This window comes from Dinoponera quadriceps, unplaced genomic scaffold (assembly GCF_001313825.1).
Source record: "Dinoponera quadriceps isolate SergipeBrazil2010 unplaced genomic scaffold, ASM131382v1 scaffold566, whole genome shotgun sequence".
Classification (NCBI taxonomy): domain Eukaryota; kingdom Metazoa; phylum Arthropoda; class Insecta; order Hymenoptera; family Formicidae; genus Dinoponera; species Dinoponera quadriceps.
The window spans coordinates 2532242-2549765 of NW_014555972.1; the positions used below are offsets into that span (position 1 = coordinate 2532242).

Below are 17524 nucleotides of genomic sequence, written 5' to 3' on the forward strand. Positions count from 1 at the left end.
CCCCCCCGCCCCTCCAACTTCCTCGTTCCTCCCCTCATCTCTCGCCTGCACCGCTTCTTGATCGTAAATCGCTATGGTGTAGAAGCGTCTTGTTTTACTCTCTCTCTCTCTCTCTCTCTCTCTTTCTCTCTCTCTTGAATTTTGGTTTTGTTTTTATAATTGTCTCGCGTGAGAGACGCGACACCGACGAATTGGTGGAAGACCGTCGGAAGGCCGTGCCCAGAGACGCCCAAAGCCCCGCATAGAGAATAAGGCGCACAACGTAGCGTAGAATGGAGCAAACTGCGTGTTGTACTCATATTTCGCAAAAATTCCACCGTCACTTCATTCGCTCGCTCTCTCATTCGATCACGTTCTCGCGCGTGAGCGATACGCCATGATGAAAGCGTGCGCGAAACAAAGGGTCTCTCCCGCGCAGAAGGGATCCCTTTCGTATCGCCGCGGACGAGATAAAAGAATGTTGCGCGTTTATAACTGTAACAGCGAGCGATGGGAGAAAGGCGAATTAAATTCGTCGAGATTAAAATGACTCCACGATCATTTCTCCCGACGTCTATCTGTCACGAGGCGCTTGTTCCATTTTGCGACCGGCGAATTTCGATTCGAGAAGAACACGATGGTACGGAACGAGGCGATCGCTCCCTCGTTCCGGCGTTGGCGCGAAAATCGACAGTTCTCATCCTCTTTTTTCCAGATGGTACAAGTACATCGAAGGCACGACGAGGCGTCAACCGATCCAGCTCGATGACCGCGTACGTCAGGTGAGCGGCACTCTGATCATCCGCGAGGCGCGAGTCGAAGATTCCGGCAAGTACCTCTGCATCGTCAACAATTCCGTCGGCGGCGAGAGCGTGGAGACCGTTTTGACCGTCACGGCGCCACTGACCGCGGAAATCGAGCCGAGCACCCAGACCATCGACTTCGGCAGACCAGCGACCTTCACCTGCACCGTTCAAGGCAACCCGATCAAGACCATCTCCTGGCTGAAGGACGGCAAGCCCCTTGGACTGGAGGACCGTGTGCTGAGGATCGAGAGCGTGAAGAAGGAGGACAAGGGAATGTATCAGTGCTTCGTCAGAAACGACCAGGAGAGCGCGCAGGCAACGGCTGAGCTGAAACTTGGCGGAAGATGTGAGTTGACGAGCGGCTGCCGTCGATTTTATTCCGTTTTCGGTCAGACCGACCTCGAGCAACGTCGATTTTTCACATTATTCCGTCTCTCCTCGATTATCGACAGTCGAGCCCCCGCAGATTCGTCAAGCCTTCGCCGAGGAGACCCTCCAGCCTGGACCGAGCATGTTTTTGAAGTGCGTCGCCAGCGGCAACCCCACTCCTGAAATCACCTGGGAACTCGATGGGAAACGCCTGTCAAACACCGACAGACTGCAAGTGGGACAATATGTCACGGTCAATGGTGATGTCGTCTCGCATCTGAATATTTCGAGCATTCACAACAACGACGGTGGGCTCTACAAGTGCATCGCTGCGTCGAAAGTTGGTCCTCTCCTAGTCCGGTTTTAATAACTTTTCGCAAAAATGCGCGACATACATTTTTACTCTCAGCAGTTAATCCATCTGTCAGTTATCGAATCGATTGACCGGGTTAAAAATAAAAATTATCTTACCCAATCCTGAATTGTGGGATTGATTTATTATTATTAAATCGGTCGTTGAACGACCGTGTTAATTTCTCTTCTTTCGCGTGATATTTCTCACGGACTCAGCAGATCTTTGAAGAATCGATATTTCAAATACGATATGCCACGTGATGTATTCTCACAGGTTGGATCTGCCGAGCATTCTGCGCGTCTCAACGTTTACGGTTTGCCGTTCATTCGCCACATGGACAAGAAGGCTATCGTCGCTGGCGAAACTCTGCGCGTCACCTGCCCTGTCGGTGGATACCCGATCGAGAGCATCGTCTGGGAACGAGACACCAGAGTCTTACCGATCAACAGAAAGCAAAAGGTCTTCCCCAACGGCACACTCATCATCGAGAACGTTGAACGAATGAGCGACCAGGCAACATACACCTGCGTAGCACGCAACGCACAGGGTTACAGCGCACGAGGAACACTGGAAGTTCAAGTCATGGGTAAGTTCGACACTTTGCTTCCTTAAATCTTGTCAGATTTATCGCGTAACTTCCTCTCGTTTTACTCGGACCATCGCAAAGTTCGGGAAGAAAAGACGTATCGAATTTAGAAAGTCGAGTGATTGTTGAACAGCGTTTAACAGAATTGAACTTCGACGTAAAATTTCTCTGACGATACGATGAAGTTTTCACATAGAACATTCCGAGTTGGAAGAAGAGCTTCTCTCCCGTTGGCAACGTTCTGCGAGATATTTTTAGCACGTATCAAGCGACGTGTATTCGAAATGGTTATACTTTTTGGATTTTTTTAATGATTAATTCTCTTCACGAGAGCAACGTGTCTCCGTAATGTGTATCATCGAAAAACGAAAGGCACATTTACATTTGCAGCGATCGTCCGGCCAGCCGACTAATCGACGAGATAACTGTAATGATATGAGACTAGCGAGCGAGTTTATTTGCAGCTACTGTCGTTGCAGCGGATTAGCGTGTCCGTTGAACCTGTCACTGAACTCTATTGTATCGCGCCGGCGTGAAAGTGTCGGCGAATTGTTGCCGAGGGTGTCGTTTACGCGTGCAGTGCAGGGGAGACGCGTCGTAGATTCTAAAGGGTGCGACTGTACGTAGGACACGGGCACGGACTCGGACACGTGCACGGGCAATCCCGTTGCCGGGCGTTTACGACCTTTTCATTAGCGTAGAGCAAATGTTGTTGTACGTCGAGCCGCAGAGGACACGCATTCGTGGCAAGTCTGGGAGTTGGTATGGCGGTGGCCGACCTGAATCGTCAGTAAGGACTCTCTGATGCGCGTTTCTTTTCAATTCATATTCTCGTCTCCCGACAATCTCACGTAGCGACGACAGAGTATCGTGCGTCCGTGCGTGTTACAGGCACACGATCGGGTGTATGAATACCGTTGGTATCCCGTCGCAATGTTGCAATGAGACGTCGCCTTCGCGAAAACTGTACATCATCAGTCAGATTGATATAAACATTTCACTGATTCATTCGCGCGAAGATCAGATTTATACGGACAACAGGCCAGCAAGACTACCTTAAATCAAAGAAAAAGGACAAATCGTGTGCGATCGTTCGATATCAAAGCATTTCCAGCAACGTGCCTGTGACATTCGCGAGCGTGACGCAGGACGCACAAAGGTGCGCGGGTACACACATACGCGACCTAATCATATACTTCCATACATCGTTCCTCCACCCTCAGTGCCGCCCGACGTTCAGGAGTTCGCGTTCACGAAGCTACCGATGAACGCCGGGGAGTTCGCGAATCTGCAGTGTATCGTGCCGACCGGCGACCTGCCGTTGAACATACGTTGGAGCTATCCCGGAGAGGAGATGGGCGGCTCCTCCGGCGTACTCGCGAAGAAGGTCGCGGATCGCGTTAGCATGCTCATGATCTCGGTCATCACCGCGAGACACGCGGGGGAGTACGTTTGTACCGCCGAAAACGCGGCTGGAACGGCCTCCCACTCGACCGTCCTCACCGTTAATGGTTCGGGACCTACGATTTTCTTCCTAGAGAACACAGTCTTTTTCTTCACGCTTCAGTTGCGTTCTGTCACACCTTGTCTCTCGTCCCTTTGCATCGACCCTCTCCGGACACACCACGGCTATTCCCTCTCGTTCGTCCTCTGCTGCAGTGTTAGCGAAAATCCTTTGTCCACACGATTCCCACGGGAACGTCGATACCATACATATATATATATATATATATATATATATGTAGACGACGAATGAAACGATCGACGAACAGGTTCGACTGACCGCACAGGTGTGTCTATCAGATCGGTACCCGGAGAGAAAGAGAGAGAGGGAGATTGTGTGTGTGTGCGTGTGGGATTTCGCGAACGCCGCTGCGAAATGAAGTGCGATGCTTTGTTTGCTGACACGTCTAGTCGGACCGCAGCTACTACCTATCGCTTTCAATGCCGAGATCGCCAATTGGGGAGACTCCGTGTCCGTGCCCTGCTCGATCCTGAAGGGCGACATGCCCATGGACATATCGTGGGCCTTCAACGGCGTACCGATCGACACGTCGAAAGATACGAGTATCACGACCACCAGAATCAGCAAGTACTTGAGCACCCTGATCATCGACGGCGTCTCGGCGCGCCACGCCGGCGAGTACGCCTGCTCGGCGTCGAATCTAGCCGGTTCCGTCAGTCGATCGACAACTTTGACCGTCAACGGTACGACCCCGATCCTCACGACCTCACCTCCCTCTTCTCCGCACGGCTCCCCTCGCAATAGATTAGCTGTGCATAGTTCACCGTATATATACACACACGCACAAACGCCTACGTAAACCCCCTCCCACCCCCGTCTATCCATCGTGTTATCCATTATCCTTGCCGAAGAATCGACGAAACGGACACACTTTCCGCCGCCATACCAATCTCATCTACTGGTCCACGTCGCACTCGGTTGAAGCTTTTGTTTTCTCGCCGCGGCCATCTTGATTAATAACGTCAGAAGCGATGAAATGTACGTCCAAAATTCTCGTGAAGTACGTTGAAATAAAAGGAGATGGCCATAAAATGAAATTTGTGCGATCGATTGAACATATTTATAGGATATCCCGGAAAGTTTTCTTTTACTTTAACAATAACTAAATATACAATATAAAATTAATGTGACAGAATTGTAAGAAAGGATAGACTAAGAAGGAAAGTTGCATGTCATGTTGGTTTTACGGTTAGGAGAAAGCAGAGTAATAACGCTCACAATGGAAACTTAAATAGTATATTCCAATTTATATCGAAACTTTATTAACTTCTTTACATATGGTCTTTCTACGACTAGAAAAATGATGTAAATACTAAAATAGTTTTTCAATATTGTGTTATGTCATAACTTTAGTGTAATTATTTTTCATACCCGAGTTAACACGGGCGCGTGCATCATGGTGATATAAAATAAAATGCTGCTCGAGCTTGCGAATTAAGGGGTTGATGTCATTTAGTCTCCCAGTGTAATCAACAAACTATAAGAAACTAATATGAAAATAACACCAGGACTAGGAAAAAAAGCAAACTGCTTCAAACGGCAGTCATTCGACGACTGGAGACTCACAATAAGATTCGCCTGGTAATAGCACCGATCACGTGTTTGCAATATCATTCTCTCTGAAGATATTTGAATAAGCGGAATTACCCGCTGAGCGTCACATTACTCTACTTCCCCCTACTTATTGATTGTTGGAGCGAAAGGAGAATTTTCGGAATATTTTACAAACGCGCTCCATCAATCGCAAATGTCACTTTACAGACGCATCCTTTTATTCCGACGTGTCTTGCAAGAATTTTGGGCATGCGTTTTCTCACTTCTGACGTCAGAAACAAAACGACTACAGCGAGGGACCAGGAGCCTTAAATGGTCCCGTTAAAACGGACGTCGATCGAACGAGACGCGCGATAGGAAACGCACCGAGAGTTGCGCGTCGCACCGACACTTGCTCTTTCTTGCCTCGTTTCTCCCAGTCGCTCTTTCCAGTTGCCCCGCAAATACTGCCTTTCGCTTTCGGGGATGAGCCGGCCAGCTGGGGCGAGCTGGTCTCAGTCACCTGTTCCGTCACGAAAGGTGATCAGCCCATCGAGATCACTTGGGCTTTTAACGGGACGCTGATCGACAGTCGCGACTCCGACGTGGTGGTAGGCAGCACGAACCGAAAGAACAGCGTCTTAACTATCGAATCGGTCGCGGCCAGACACGCCGGCGATTATACCTGTACTGCGTCCAATCGCGTCGGCACCACGACACACATGGCTCATCTTGCTGTAAACGGTATATGCAACCGGCTCCCACCGGAGAAATGAATGCTCGCCCGTCTTTGCCTACTCTGTCATGCATCGTCTTCCTCGTCTGAAGCATCGTTCGAGCAGTCGATTGTCGTAGCTGGTCGCTAGATACTCTCTCACGGACACAATTGTGCGAATTCTCTTCTACACCGACACATTCACAAGCCTTGTTCATTTTATTATTATTATTATTTGCTACACTGAGAGAAGTATTCAGGAGGTAACAAGAATTTATTTGGTGAGGACTATAATAACTTATTTATTTGTACTATTAATACATGTATTTTTGTACTAAGAAAGAAATATATTCAAATGACGAAATATACATTTTTTTTTTTAACTTTATATGGTTTATTATATTTAAATAAAAAATAGATTTAAGTAAATATGTTATCAGTACCCACCGAATAAATATTGTTTTTTCTCAGTATACATATTTATATGTATTTACACATTTAGGAAAGAATGTTGAATTGGTAGAATTTCCAACAGAGCGCATAATCGAAGCAAATGTTGATTCAGCAATATTATGTATAAAGTAATACATTATACATATATCTCTTTAAGACTCAAGAAACTTTTTATCTGGAAACTTTTCGCAAGTGCAATTTTCCTTTCAAAACTATCTTAAAATCTTAGGAAAAATTTATAAAAATAAATTTTTATTATGTAGGTCTCACATAGGAACCCACCATTACAATTGCGATATTTGGGCACATAATGAGTCAAAAAAAGACATGATGTCTGTGATCATCACGATTGTGATGGTCGAGGCTTAAATGGGAGATGCTTCTTTCAATAACTCAAATATTAGTTTCAATCATGTTACTATTAAATAAAGAAGACTTCTTATTTCAATCGCGCAAGTTGTTGGGAATTCTATAGATTCAACGGCATTTACTTCCGTATACTAATCATACTGGATTTAACTCGAATCGTCAGATCACTGAAATTCTATTAACAGCTTTATTTTTCTGTTTTTCTCTGTACATAATGTTACTAAAACTGTGCAAAAATGTTTAACGTGGCACCCATAGACACACACACACACATACATACACACGAAATACCATTCGTGCATCCCTTCGTCCACTCTCACTCGTGTTCTCTGTCTCTCATTGCGCCCCTCCGTCTGTGCCGCCGTGTCGTTCGTGCAGTCGCGCCACAGATCCTCCAGTTTTCCTTCGGCGACGATCCCCTCAACTCCGGCGAGATGCTGTCGGTCTCTTGCACGATCGTCAAGGGCGACTTCCCCGTAAAATTGACGTGGACGTTCGACGACATCCCGATCGACTCGAGTAGGCCGGACGTTAATATCGTGACCAATAAGAGGGTCAGCTTCTTGAGCATCGACAGCGTGGCGGCGAGGCATGCCGGAAGATACAAATGCACTGCGACCAATGCCGCCGGATCCGACAGTCACACCGCTGTACTCTCGGTGAACGGTACCGCGCTCGTATATGTCAAAGTTACTGCCTTACACCTGTATTACATACTCTTTCATTATTCTCTTGTAATTTCTTGTATCATCTCTCCGCAGTAATATATCGATTGAGTAATCACCGCTCGAGCTCACTGTGACCGTCGTCTTCGACGACAATTCCGCCCAGCGGGAGTTTAGCTTAGAAGGGCGCGAGATTATCGTCGAAGGCGATGACGGCCAATAACAAGGTCCATCCCGCACAGACAGCGGAACGATGGCCCATGTTTTCTCCGTTCTTCTGTTTTTTTTTCCCTTTCTTTTTCTCTTTTCTTTTCTTTCTCTTCGGTTTCGTTCCCGTATCGCTTACACCGTTACATTGTTGTTGGATGTCCTTAATATTCTAGCGCCGTAGTCCCGTCCCTCCCCCGATCGTCCCGATCGACGGAAGCCCCGAGGAAACTGTTTAGTGAATATTCCCGCCCACACTTTGGTTCTGCTTTTGTTTCGGTCTCTCACGTGGCCGCGAGCCAGCTGGCCACTCCGGAAGCTCCCACGTGTGTGATTTACGAGTGTGCCCTTCGCGATTATTGCAGTTGCCCCGCAAATAGCGCCCTTCACCTTCGGTGACGAAGCGGCCAATGCGGGAGAGATGGCGACCGTTCAGTGCGCCGTGATAAAAGGCGACCTGCCTGTCGATGTGGTCTGGTCGTTTAACGGCCGCGTAATCGACGCGAATGGCGCATTCGACGAGCACAATTACGACAATTCCGATATAGTGATAAGCAGGAGTAGCAAACGGGCCAGCACGCTGACGATCGAATCGGTAGCCGCAAGACACGCGGGCGAGTACTCGTGCACTGCGAGCAACACGGCCGGGACCGCTACCCATTCTTCGGTTCTCTCGGTGAACGGTACGCTTGTTCAGTTTGAATCACTGACGGTTGGGTGGTTGGTTGGACGCACGAAACACCGGGCTATGCTTTTCTTAGTGCTTCATGGCACCCAGGGAAGATAGAAAGAAAAAAAAAGTCGGAGATTGCGCGTACGGGAAATGTCCCGCAGCTTTGAGATGTTGAATTGACAATGATCACGTATCAGTAGTTGACTTATGCTTTAGAACATCAATGACGTGTCGATTGCATTCCCTTTCGCTGGTGTCTCTTGATCGCCTCTCCGAGCGGTCTGTCGCGAGTCTCGAGGCTCGACCGTGAGGCAGAGAAATTTGACCGAAAAGACCGGGAACTTTCACTACCCATAAACCACCCTTGCGCCTCCTCTCACATCTCATTTCCCGCGCTTGTCCGGTTCCGGTGTGAAGTAGTAGCGTTTCTGTGACCTCCGACAGTACCGCCGCGCATCGCCCCTTTCGAAATGGCCGACAAGGCGGTGAACTGGGGCGATTCCGTTTCGGCGGTTTGCACTGTCGTCAACGGGGACTCCCCGTTGGAGATCACCTGGGCGTTGAACGGAATGCCGGTCGAAGAGAATCATCGTATATCGGTGACGACCACCAAGAGGAACAGCCTGCTGTCCATAGACTCCGCGAGTCCGAGTCACGCGGGCACGTACACTTGCGTTGCCTCTAATGCTGCCGGCGCGACCACTTATTCCGCGGAGTTGACAGTCAACGGTACTTACAATAATCGTTAGAAGCGAAATGCCGGTTTTGTTGAAAAATCGCCCCCGCTATCCCGTCTTCATTCTCCCTCCCCCGCCCGATCGAGAGTCGCGTATTTGCAGTCGGGTATTTACTTAAAAAAAAAAAAAAAAAAAAAAAAAAAAAAAAAAAAGNGGCATGACAGCTCAGCGGCAATTTTCTCACCACACACGTCTCTATGTGTGTTTCCACTTCCTCTTCAAATCTTTCTCGGGGCCTTGCAGCCGCATTCGTCGACGTAATTGTGTCGTCAAGGAGGTTTACACAGGGTAAAAGAAAGAGAGAGAGAGAGAGAGAGAGAGTGTATGTGTGTGTGAGAGAGAGAGAGAAACAGAAAACACGTAGAACTCATTACAGTCGCACCGCAAATCGCGCCGTTCACTGTCGCCGAGGAGCCAGCGAACTGGGGCGATTCCATTTCCGTGGTGTGCGCCATTCTCAAGGGTGACTTACCGATCGAGATCACGTGGGCGTTGAACGGCGAGCTGATTCGGCCGGACCGCTCGGACATTAATATCCTGGCGACGACGCGGAAGAATAGCATTCTCAGCATCGAGTCCGTGGCCGCGAGACACGCAGGGGAATACACGTGTTCGGCGTCGAATAAGGCCGGAGCGACCAGTCATTCAGCGACGTTAGCTGTGAACGGTACATCATATCCGAGAGATCCCCTCTGCATTCGTCCTCTCCCTCGAACTCTCTGTGTCCACCCCATCACCGGCCATTATCCCGCGTCGTTACGTTCGTTTCCTCGCCCGAAAATCGTCGGAAGTCGATGGTCAGCCGCGGTCTTCTAAGGACGCGAGTACGAGAACCTCGAGCTTGCACTCGGTTCGATCTTCCGTGAGTCGAAAATCGCTACAGAAACGCGCGTCTCTCTCGCTACAGTTGCACCGGAGATCGCGCCCTTCGTGCTCAGTGAAAAGCCGGCGAATTGGGGAGAGACCGTCACCGCAACGTGCACCGTGTTGAAGGGGGATCAGCCGATACTGATCGAGTGGGCGCTCAACGGCGAGCCGATCTCGCACGATTTCTCTGACATTACGATCGGCACCAGCAAACGCGTCAGCCTGCTAACGATCGACGCCGTTACGGCTAGCCACGCCGGGGAGTACACTTGCGTGGCCAGTAACGCCGCTGGTGGGACGAGTTATTCCGCTTCCTTAGCCGTCAATGGTACAATATACGACGTTCTTCGAACCTTTTGTTCATTCCCCGGTGCATGTGCGAGCGATCCTTCTCACGTAGCTTGACCGTCCAACACCACTCATACTCATCTCCAAGCGGTCCCGTTACTCCACGTTCCCTCGCTTTCTCAGATTTCAATGGAGAAGCGACAGGCTGGCCTGATGATGCCGCAGGATCGATTCATGATACGTTAGATCCCACTGCCCAGGCCAGGGAATTAACCGTTGGAGTGTTACCGGCTCGGTACCGATTTTTAGCGAACGGTGTTAGGTGCCAATACCGATTTAATAGAATACTGGAGTGACAGCAATGACGGCCGGGATTCAAAAGACAGCGATACCGTAAGGACACAACGGGAGGAATCGAAAATATAGGAAATTAGGAACACGAATAAGGAATTAGGATTAGAAACACTATTGGAACTCAATGTATCTCCCTCTTTCCTATTTAAGACATCGACATCGTAGCGTGAAATCCGATCTCCGATAGTGAATTAGCGCCTCGCCAGTTTCCAGTACTGGCCGAATGTGTGCGACTCCTGCGGAAGGGTGAATTCGAGAAACCTTAGGCCCACTGTTTACCACGAGTTCCGTTGAACTCACATTGGAGATAACTTCGGACGATTCGCGAAGATCGAGGAATCGCGTTCGCGAAGTCCCGCCGAAGGTATCCGACCGAACGGTAGAACGGAGCTGTAATTGAGATACCACGTCCGTAGTTGCCCCCGAGATAATGCCGTTCGTAATCGGCGAGGAACCGGCGAATTGGGGCGATACCATCACCGTGACTTGCACGGTGCTGAAGGGCGACCACCCGATCCAGATCGAGTGGGCACTGAACGGCGAGCCGATTTCTCGGGATCATCCCGACATTACGATAGTCGGTACCAGCAAGCGCGTCAGCCTGCTGACGATCGATGCCGTGACGGCGCGCCACGCCGGGGAATATACCTGCACGGCCAGCAACGTTGCCGGTGGGACGAGTTATTCCGCATCACTGGCCGTGAACGGTACAGCGTCTTCCCACGTCTTCTGTTTCGCGTAGCTTCTCTCACACCCTGCATGCGCGGTTTATCACTCCCACGATAACATCCCTCGATCCCTTTCTCTCGCGGAAAACGCGGAAAGAGTAGCGCCGAGTGTCTCGTCGGCATTCGTACCCTTCGATTTTAGCGGCAGCGGGGGTGAGATCGTCACGACATACCCTGTCGACGAAAGAATCGTTTCTACGAGCAGGCCCGCGAGATTTGCGAGATACCGAGAACAGATGTCCGATGTGTTCATCGTGTCGATCCTCCTGCAAGCCTACTCCACGGCTTTTAACGACATTGTCGTTTAATATTACGTTGCGTTGCGCAAGGTGTAACGTATCGTAGAAGAGCTGCGCATCAACGATTACGACATCGCCGTTAAAAGTTACAGAATTAGAGCTCCTGGTCCCTCGTTGCCGTCGTTTCGTTCTTTGATGACGTCAGAAGCGAGAAACTGCGTGTCTGAAATTATTGCGAATTGTGCTGAGATATATTTGTAAAATGATACTTGTAATCGAGCTTGCGCTCGCGTTCACAAAGTGTGATTTTATGAGTATATCCTTTCACTTTTGGAAACATGGATATAAATATAGAAGTGCAATTGAGTTCGACGTATCGAAAGTCCGCCGTTTTTTTTGCACGTTGATACTTGCAGCAAGCGAGTAAGCGAGTGAAAGGTGGAAGATGAACCCAATGAACGTCAGCTAACAGTAACGCAACATCAGTGTTATAATTTCCCGCTCGACAATGTGAATGCAATATAACGCGTGTGTTGTGTAATAGTAAGTAATAGTTACATTGTCAGATAGGAAATTGTAACATTGACGTTTCATTACTGTTATTCGGCGTTCACTGGGAATAAGGGAGAAAGATTAGGACGCAGGAAGTTAATCTCAATAGTAAGCCTAAATAAGAATGCTCTCCCTATAAATTGTAACTACTCGTTATAATATACATCAAAACAAGGTTTTGTTGACTCACGATATAATAAAATTATCTAACACAAATATTACAACTCACTGGTACATCGTGTGCTTTCAGTCGAGGTCGAAAGAAAATAACGTTTAAATCACGCGATTCAGACAGTCAATCGAAACTGACTTTCTCCATTGCGCTTCTTTATACATATCTGACTTCCACTCTGATTTCAACGTGTTCCGCAAGAATTTTGGACATATGTTTCCGTTGCCTCGGATGTTATCAATCAAGACGGTCACGCCGGGGAAACGGGAGGCCCGGATTTACGTAGAATTCGGCTCTGCGGAATTCGATTAATCGTAATATTACAGTTGTGCCGCACATGTAGAGCCTTTCATTACACCCCTCAAGCCCGTTTTCTCGCTCAGAAATACGGAGGGAATGGCAGTCTGTGCCTCGTCGACGAAATGACATTCTGCTCTGTGGGAACGATCGTCGGGAGGCGCGTCGTCGGCAGAAAAAAGCCGATTGTTAATTTACCTATAATTAGACTCTATGGAATTCAGCTTAACCGTATGTTATCATGATACGTTGTAGTTGCGCCGCATATAGGGCCTTTCGCGATCAGTGACGGGCCGGCGAATTGGGGTGACATGGTATCGGCGACGTGTTCCATCGTGAAGGGCGACTTTCCGGTCACGATCGTGTGGAAGTTTAACGGTAGAACGATTAGCTCGGGCGATACCGATATCGTAATCACGAAGATAAACCGGCACATGAGCGCCCTCAGCATCGAATCGGTGGCCGCGCGGCATGCGGGCGAGTATACGTGCGTAGCTACGAACCGGGCCGGCGACGTCAGCCATTCGACCACTCTCGCCGTCAACGGTACCTATCTACATACCTCCATCAGCAGCAGCAGCAGCACACCTGCACGCCGTATACTGAAACCGCCGTAACAGCACCTGCTATCTATCTAACCCGCCACCTGCGACTTGCAATTCAATCATCAGATTCTCTCCCCCCCCTCCCTCATCATCGCATTATCTCTCACGAAACATGCATACGACCCTTCTGCCGATCCCAATCGCCGCAATCACTCCCGATCGACCGTGACCGAGGACGCCGTGCGAAGAATCACGCGATCGGGGATCTCACACGTAGTAGAATTGATCGAAACCGTCGTCGTCGGCCCTCTCTCTCTCTGACGCGCGATCCGCCCGCAGTTGCTCCGCAGATCTTCCCGTTTACGTTCGGCGACGAGCCGGTTAACTCGGGCGAGGCGATCTCCGCGACCTGCTCCATTCAGAAGGGCGACTTCCCGATGGACATCGCCTGGGCGTTCGACGGTGTGCCGATAACCATCGAGAGCACCGATCGGTTCTCTATCACGAAGCAGAAACGTCTGAGCGTCCTGTCGATCGATGCTGTCGCGGCCAGACACGCCGGCGAGTACACTTGCACCGCGTCGAACAAAGCCGGGGCCTCCAGCCATACGGCCGCTCTCGCCGTGAACGGTAACACGCGCGCATGTATGCGACCAGCTCGCGTAGAAGACGTCCCTCTCTCTCGAGACTCTGTTCTTTATCTTCTCCCAGACGGAAGAAACAAAACGCTCCCTCCTTTTCAAGATCTCCTTCAACCACCCTCACCCGCGCATCCTCATTCGATCTCTTTTCAACATTCCCCGGGCCTTCGTTGAATGCGGGGGACGATGTCGTCTCGGCTTCATTTTGTAGCTCGCTGCCGACCTTATATTCCCCTTCGCACAGACTGACTCGTGTCTCTCGCGAGGAAAATCGCTTATTCGTGTAAGCAGCCAGCGGGCGAGAACGATCGAGCGAATTGCGGCGGCAGAGCGACGATTGCAGGAGCGTGATTCGACGGAACAAAAATAGCAGGACTGCGAGGTAGAACAGCGTGACGGCTCGAGCGAGATGAGGAAGACTGTGAAACAGTAATAGTGTTGTCGGGGACGGAAAATCGGGTCTGGAGATGATATGATGGTTACCATCGCGTGTGTTCTCGTACCAGCATCCCTCGATAGATTTCCCACATCCGTCAGATAACGTTGATGCAGGTGCTCGAATGCTCCGATGAGTTTGTCAAGCGGGCTTGCCTCATGTCTCGGAACGTCGTTTTCAGTCGCCCCGCAGATAGCGCCGTTTTCGATCAGCGACGAGCCCGCGAATTGGGGCGAGGCTGTCTCGGCGGTCTGCACGATCGTGAAGGGCGATCTGCCGATCGACATGTCGTGGGCGCTGAACGGCGAGCCCATCACCAGGGAGAATCACGGGGACGTGTCTATATCGAGCACCGGCAAACGGGTCAGTCTGATGACCATCGAGGCCGTGAGCGCGAGACACGCCGGGGAATACACTTGCACGGCCTCGAACGCCGCCGGAGCGACCAGCTACTCCGCCATCTTGGCTGTGAACGGTACAGCATTGCATGGAGCGACTCGCTGTGCTCGACGCGATAACTCGACACGACGTTACTCCGCTTGCAAGCACGTCTACTTAGACACGACCGTTCTCCTTTCCTCGATTAACCAGTGATAATGCGGCGCCCCTTTAAAACTCCGTCCCGTGAGGTATAATTGGCAACTGATTACGTACGAACGGGGTGTGTACTTAGCGAGGGACCCGACGTGAAAGATTTGTCACTTTGCGGGAAAGTGAATCGTGTCGGAACGAGGTACGTTTACACATATCGTTTATATACGTGGTGTACTGATAATTTTCTGCGATTGTTTCTAGTCGCTCCGCAAATCGCTCCGTTTTCCATCAGCGAAGAACCGGCTAATTGGGGCGAGCAAATCTCCGCTGTGTGTAGCATTTTAAAGGGTGATTTACCGATCGAGATACAGTGGAGCCTCAATGGCGAGCCAATCACGCGTCTCACTCATCCGGACGTGACGATCTCGAACACCGGGAAAAAGACGTCCGTGCTGATCATTGAATCCGTAACCGCCCGCCACGCCGGCGAATATAGCTGCGTCGCGAGCAACCTGGTCGGATCCGTCAGCCGTTCCGCCATTTTATCGGTCAACGGTACTGATAAGCCGCATGCTAAGAGACGTAGTATCACCGCCAGCACTCTTTATTCCGCAAACAGATGTACTTCAGAATCTATCCTTCCCCTACAAATACAGGTCGTTGAACTCACCGGCCGGCGACAAAAAATCGACCCTTGGATGATTTCGTTACCGCGAGAAACCTGCCACATCACCCGTCAATTTTATCCTCCAGTTTTATCCTGTTGCGTCCGCCGGTTGTACCATTTCAGACGAAAATCGTTAACGGAGGAACTGCTCCGCTCGTCATTCCCACGCTTCGTTCTCACTGTGGTAGGATTCCCGTGAATGTCTCCAGGTTAATCCGAGCGGCCGCACGTCGAATTTCGCGACGGTTTTACCCCCGGTTTACCCCCGTCTCGATGCCGGTGCTTTACTTTTGTCGTTCGTGTCGCAGTCTCCCCGCAGATAGCACCGATCTCCTTCGGCGAGGAGCCCGTTAACGCCGGAGACCTCGTGTCGGTGCAGTGTGTGGTGACCAAAGGCGACTCCCCTCTGGAGATCACGTGGACCTTCGACGGCCGTCCCATACAATCTTATCACAGCGACGTGATCGTGTCCGATTCCGGGAAACGCGTCAAACAACTGACCATTGAATCGGTAGCTGCGCGACACGCCGGCGAGTACACCTGCGTAGCCTCGAACGCGGCTGGATCGACCTCCCATTCGGCCACCCTGGACGTGAATGGTGAACACCTCTCTGGACAAGCCTATGCCCTATGCGATTTGCATCTTCCGTTCTAGCCGTCTCTCACGCTGTCCCATCGTCCAGCCGTCCTTGCAACCTCTCCTGCGCGCAAGTCTCTCTCTCTTTCTCGCCCTCATCTTTTTCCCCTCTCAGTCGCATATTTTAGTTCGCCATTTCGTTTGCTTTCGTTCGTTCTCGGAAAGTTTGCGTTTCACTTGCGGAACAGATAGAGAGAGAGAGAGAGAGAGAAAGAGAGACCTGCGTCTCCTCGCTTTTTACATTACTCGTAGCACGACGTGTGTCTGTGTTCTCTAGAGGCCGTCGTCACTTTTTATCCATGCGTCGAACTCACTGGACATATTTCGTTACGTTTCTCTCTCTTACCTCCTTGGTTCGCGCGCTTGTTCGCTCTTTCGACCTCGCGTTCCTCGCGCTTATCGACGTCGCGCTGACGGAAACGTAAGACTCGGGAGATCGCTGGGGACACAACGCGGGAGTGACACATTTTTTTTTCACGCAACAACAACAACTACACAGATCGCAAAGCGGGAGCAAGAGGAAACGGAGGGAAGACGTGTGGCGGACGAGGATACCGAGGGCGTCTTACGGGACGACGCGACTTCTCCCCCCGTTGGGGCTGCAACCTCGACTCTTTCTCCCCCTTTCTGATCTCTGTCTCTTTCTCTTCCAGTCATTCCGAAATTATTGCCATTCTCATTCGGCGAGGAGCCGCTTAACTCGGGTCAGGTAGTAACGGTGCCGTGCGCAGTGGTCGAGGGCGACGCGCCCCTGAAGCTCCGTTGGACCTTAAACGGTCATGCGATCTCGCCGCACTTTGGGATCTCGATCGTCGATCTGGGCGGACGCGGCGCCATACTCAGCATAGGATCCGTCCAGGCGACCCATGCTGGAACGTACACGTGTATCGCGGAAAACCTTGCCGGCAGGCACGAGCTCTCGGCCGATCTCATAGTGAACGGTGCATACCTGACCTCTCCTAACGATCTCTCTGTTCTCGATATTTCGTTCAGCCCTTACGAATCTCTCCCCCTTCCCTGAGCGAACCTCCTCTTCCCCCCTCCCATCCATCCGTCCCAGGCTAATCGCTGCTTGCCCCTTAGTAGACACTCGTTTGAACGTTTTTCCGCTCAAATATCTATTGCGCGCTCTTACGAGGCTATCCTGCGAGGCCAGAGGTGAAATTGTCGCGATTAGACCGCGCACCGGATTTCGCGGAGGATCCGATGATCCGACGGTTAGTTCGTTCTCGCGTGTCTCTCTTTCCTTTGATTGCCTGTTATCTCTAGCATCTGTTTCCGTCTTCTATCTTCCCGGCAGTCGCTCCACATCTGCAGCCGTTCGCGTTCGACGAGGCCAACTCCGGCGATCTGATAATCGTCCATTGCGCGGTCGTGAAGGGGGACACGCCGATTTCGCTCAAGTGGTTGTTCGAGGGCCGCCATTTAGAAGTAGGCGACGGAGTGGGTATCACCGCGTTGGGGGATAGAGTCTCGGCCCTGACGATCCCCGCTGTCAGGGGAGAGCACGCCGGGGAGTATGCATGCGTCGCCGATAATCCAGCGGGCCGTGCTAGGCACAGCGCCCATCTGAAAGTGAACGGTACAGAGAAAAC

At 50.7% G+C, this 17524-nt stretch overlaps 1 protein-coding gene across 1 annotated transcript in view; it reads left to right on the forward strand.

Annotated features, from left to right (window-relative positions):
* LOC106746302 (Down syndrome cell adhesion molecule-like protein Dscam2) overlaps positions 1-17524 on the forward strand; it is an 85688-nt gene that overhangs the window by 48888 nt on the left and 19276 nt on the right. The window contains exons 8-11 of the mRNA XM_014622760.1: positions 695-1131; positions 1238-1494; positions 1783-2095; positions 14273-14566. Of these exons, the coding sequence (XP_014478246.1) occupies positions 695-1131; positions 1238-1494; positions 1783-2095; positions 14273-14566 (1301 nt within the window). The remainder of the gene's footprint in view (positions 1-694; positions 1132-1237; positions 1495-1782; positions 2096-14272; positions 14567-17524) is intronic.